General features: G+C 30.1%; 1 protein-coding gene across 1 annotated transcript in view; it reads right to left on the bottom strand.

The window, feature by feature from the left end:
* LOC117168826 (cadherin-87A) overlaps positions 1-3459 on the bottom strand; it is a 264168-nt gene that overhangs the window by 52951 nt on the left and 207758 nt on the right. The window contains exon 4 of the mRNA XM_033354673.1: positions 2830-3087. Coding sequence (XP_033210564.1) covers positions 2830-3087 — 258 coding nt within the window. The remainder of the gene's footprint in view (positions 1-2829; positions 3088-3459) is intronic.

The following is a 3459-nucleotide window of genomic DNA, read 5'->3' as shown; positions in this document are numbered from 1 at the left end:
AGGAGGATGAATGGTGAAGTTTGGGGAGGGGGTATGGGGAGGGGAAGTATGGGGATATTGGGGAAGCACGGAAATGTAAGCAAAGTAGAGGAGAGAAGGTATGGGAGGGAAACCCGTTTTTGTAGGAACGAGGCGCCTACTTTGCCTAATTTTTTTTGAATTTCTTATTAATTTTTCTTTAAAACGGTTTGTTATATAAAAAAATCGAAACATCAGAAAAGGTGTAATTTTTCGAGATCTACAATTTTTGTCTGTAAAATGAGAAAAACTGACTTTTTACGCTTATGGCCGTTGCGCTTGACTCTTCTATGTGGTATCATCTTTCACTGGGGGTTTTTTTTTTTTAGAAATTCAAAGACGAGGTTGATAGTATTCTTAAATGTAATACATTATGCATCACATTCACTCGCACTTCCTCGTTTTATTGTCAAGCAAGAGACAGTAAAGCTTAGTGCTTTAAAGTCAGGCCCGACATTTATTTAAAAGGGTTTCCAGTTTTATTGCTCGTATAACCTCCTGGTAAATTCATCAAGCGGATATGATGTCCACATATAATAGCTGTACACATCCTTCCACTCTTTCAGGAAAGGCTCGGAGCCAAGAATATATGCTTTATATAGTACTCGAATTATTGTTGTTCTTCAAGTAATATATTATTACTGATTATGACCGGAGTAAGACTCCGACTTTATTACTGGTTTGGCTCAGGAAAATTCAGCAAATGTATTAGAGTGTAACAAAAACTTTAAGGAAATAAGCAGGTTTAAAAAATAATTGCCTTTGACATTAAAACTTAATTTTGAGAGAAAATTTGCTATTATTTTTAAGTGTTACCTTCTCAGATTGCACATTTTTAAGAGAAAAACTAGTTATTTCGATTTTAGTAAATGATTTTCTTTAAATTTACAAAATTCTTAAAAAATATTTGAATAGTTTTGAAAACCTGAAAATCTTGTACGAACGACTATACAATATTTTAAGCTTGATTCAAAAACTCTAAGCTTGAAGGTATATCAAATTAAAAAGATTGAGATTTCTTATTTTAAAATTAGTACAAAATTGAAATGCAAAAGCTTCTTATTTGTAACATTTTTTATCTTTCTGAATATGAGTTTAAAATCTTACAGAATCATTAATGTAAAAACTACGTTTACAAATTTTAAATACAGAGTACGCTTCATTTAAAAATTTCAACTCTTAAAACTTTAATTGAATTGGTTACTGAGTTACCTTTTTAAATGAAATTGAGAAGGTCTTAATAGTGCTTTCAATTAAATCATGCATAAGATTTTTAGAAAGTTTTTTTTATTATATTATAATATTATTATATTTCGATATTTCAAGATTTAAAACAATGATTAAAAGGCGTTTAAATATCAAATATTTGAAGAGTATGGAAACAGAATTTTTTTTAGATTCTCAAGCATTGAAAAAATTAAAGCTACAAAGTTTTGAAGATCAAAAGTTAACTAGGTTATTTGAAAAGTTCAAATCTGAAGAGTTTTCAATTTCTGTATAAGATGAACGTTCCAGTAATCATGATGCCAATTATATCGCTTTTCATTTAATTTTAATTAATTGACATTCCATTTGATAACCGGACATTCCAGAAATAAATTAGTTTTACCATTAAATGTTACTTTTAAAATATTTTTTTGCAATGTATTCAAAATATTAAATAAGATTCTTAATGGTTCCTAGTTTAAAATTAATGATTAAAGATATACGTTTATAAAAGGTCATTTTCAGTTAATGCTGCTATTTCTTTAATTTTAGTTATAAAATATTTTTGAACTTCTTATTTAATCGATTTTAAATTCATTTATCACTTATTTTTAAAGCTTCGGATATTACATTTTCGTTTTTTTTTGCACCATGAAAAATACTGTTAAAAAAAATTAAAAACCCCTCTCAATTAATAAGATTTCGAATTTTAAAACGAACAAAGTTGATATTAAAAAATAGAAACGAAAATATCAAAATAGTACTTCTATCAATTAAGTTTAGAATTTACATAATAGAATCTTTTAGAAATTAAAATAAAACTATTTTAACAAAATAACACTTCTAATTGTCAACATATTCAGGAAATTATTTCGAGGTAAAAGAAGTTCAGAACGTTCAAATGAACGAAATATTTTTTCCTAGTTTTATTTTATCAAAAAATATTGTCCCTACTACAATTAAAATAATGCATTCGAAGTTTATTTTGTGATCTGTTTTTTGCAATATAAATTGAATAAATATTTTAGCGCTATTTCTAGTTTAAAAATCCAGCAATGAAGATTTCGTTCATTTGAACGTTCAGAACTACAGGTACTTATTATTTCGAACATTATTCCTCATTAGGTATTCAGGACCCTCCTACTGGCACAGGGTCAGCGGCAGTAATCTGGCGATCCCTAAGCTGCGATCAAGTACATTGTAACTTGAATTTGTGCACAATTTTGGTTATGGCCTTGTACATAAAACCCTCAATAACGATTTTTGTTGGATTTGGAGGTATGACGTAACCTGAGCAACTAACGCGATGAGAGACCCTTCCGTTGTTTATCAGACTTGACTGAACTCTTAGGTTTAGCTAATTCCGTAACTTTTTAGCCAAATCCCTCATTTTCTTAATTACCTTCTTTCGACATATATATCCCAAATAAAAATGTTTTTGTTCTGAATTTACGTAATCAAATTTTAATTTCTTTCATAAATTTTGATCTTTGCAAGTTTAAAACTGTACATTTTTTCATGTTACGTAATAATGTTTAAAATACCCTTATTTGTCGAATCTTCCAAAAAAATTTGAGATACCTTTTTTTAAAAAGGTGAACTTACTTGTGGTTGGGGAATACAAGTCAGCTCGATATTTTCTCCGATCAAATCCGGATCAGTGACTCTGATAGCAGGCAAAATTGTCGTGTTAACTGGAGTGTCTTCGGCTGCAACTGCCTCGTAAGGAGTACCCTCGAATTGCGGAGGATTATCATTCTCGTCCAGGACGATTACGTATGCGTCCACTCCCACAATGTTTGGTTGTTGTCCTGCCGGAACTTGATCCTCCAACGTTACCCGGAACCGAATCGTGTCATTTTCCTGAAATCAGAGACGAAAATTCTTGCTCATACGATCCGCTACGTGAAAATCTCTCAAAAAACATTCAAGCGTATATCTGATATTGTTGACTGCATAGATAGATCTACGTAGATTATAGCACAAAATGCTCTCAAAGTAGGGGAAATAGGGTGATTTTTCACGAAAACAGGGGCATAAATGAATGAAATAGTTCAATTTTCGATTTAAAAAATTAATGTTCAGCAACAATTGAAAAAAAAACTTTCAACAAAAGACTTTAATTTGTAACCAAAATGATGAACTTTCAACTAAAATAGTGAACGTTCCACCAAAAAAGATGAATTCTCATCGAAAAATCTCATAGTTGATACATCAACCAAAAATAACGATATA

The sequence above is a fragment of the Belonocnema kinseyi genome, chromosome 3, assembly GCF_010883055.1.
Source record: "Belonocnema kinseyi isolate 2016_QV_RU_SX_M_011 chromosome 3, B_treatae_v1, whole genome shotgun sequence".
NCBI classification, from domain to species: Eukaryota; Metazoa; Arthropoda; class Insecta; order Hymenoptera; family Cynipidae; genus Belonocnema; species Belonocnema kinseyi.
Note: the sequence above shows the minus strand (reverse complement) of the source record. Positions and strands in the feature narration are given on the sequence as shown.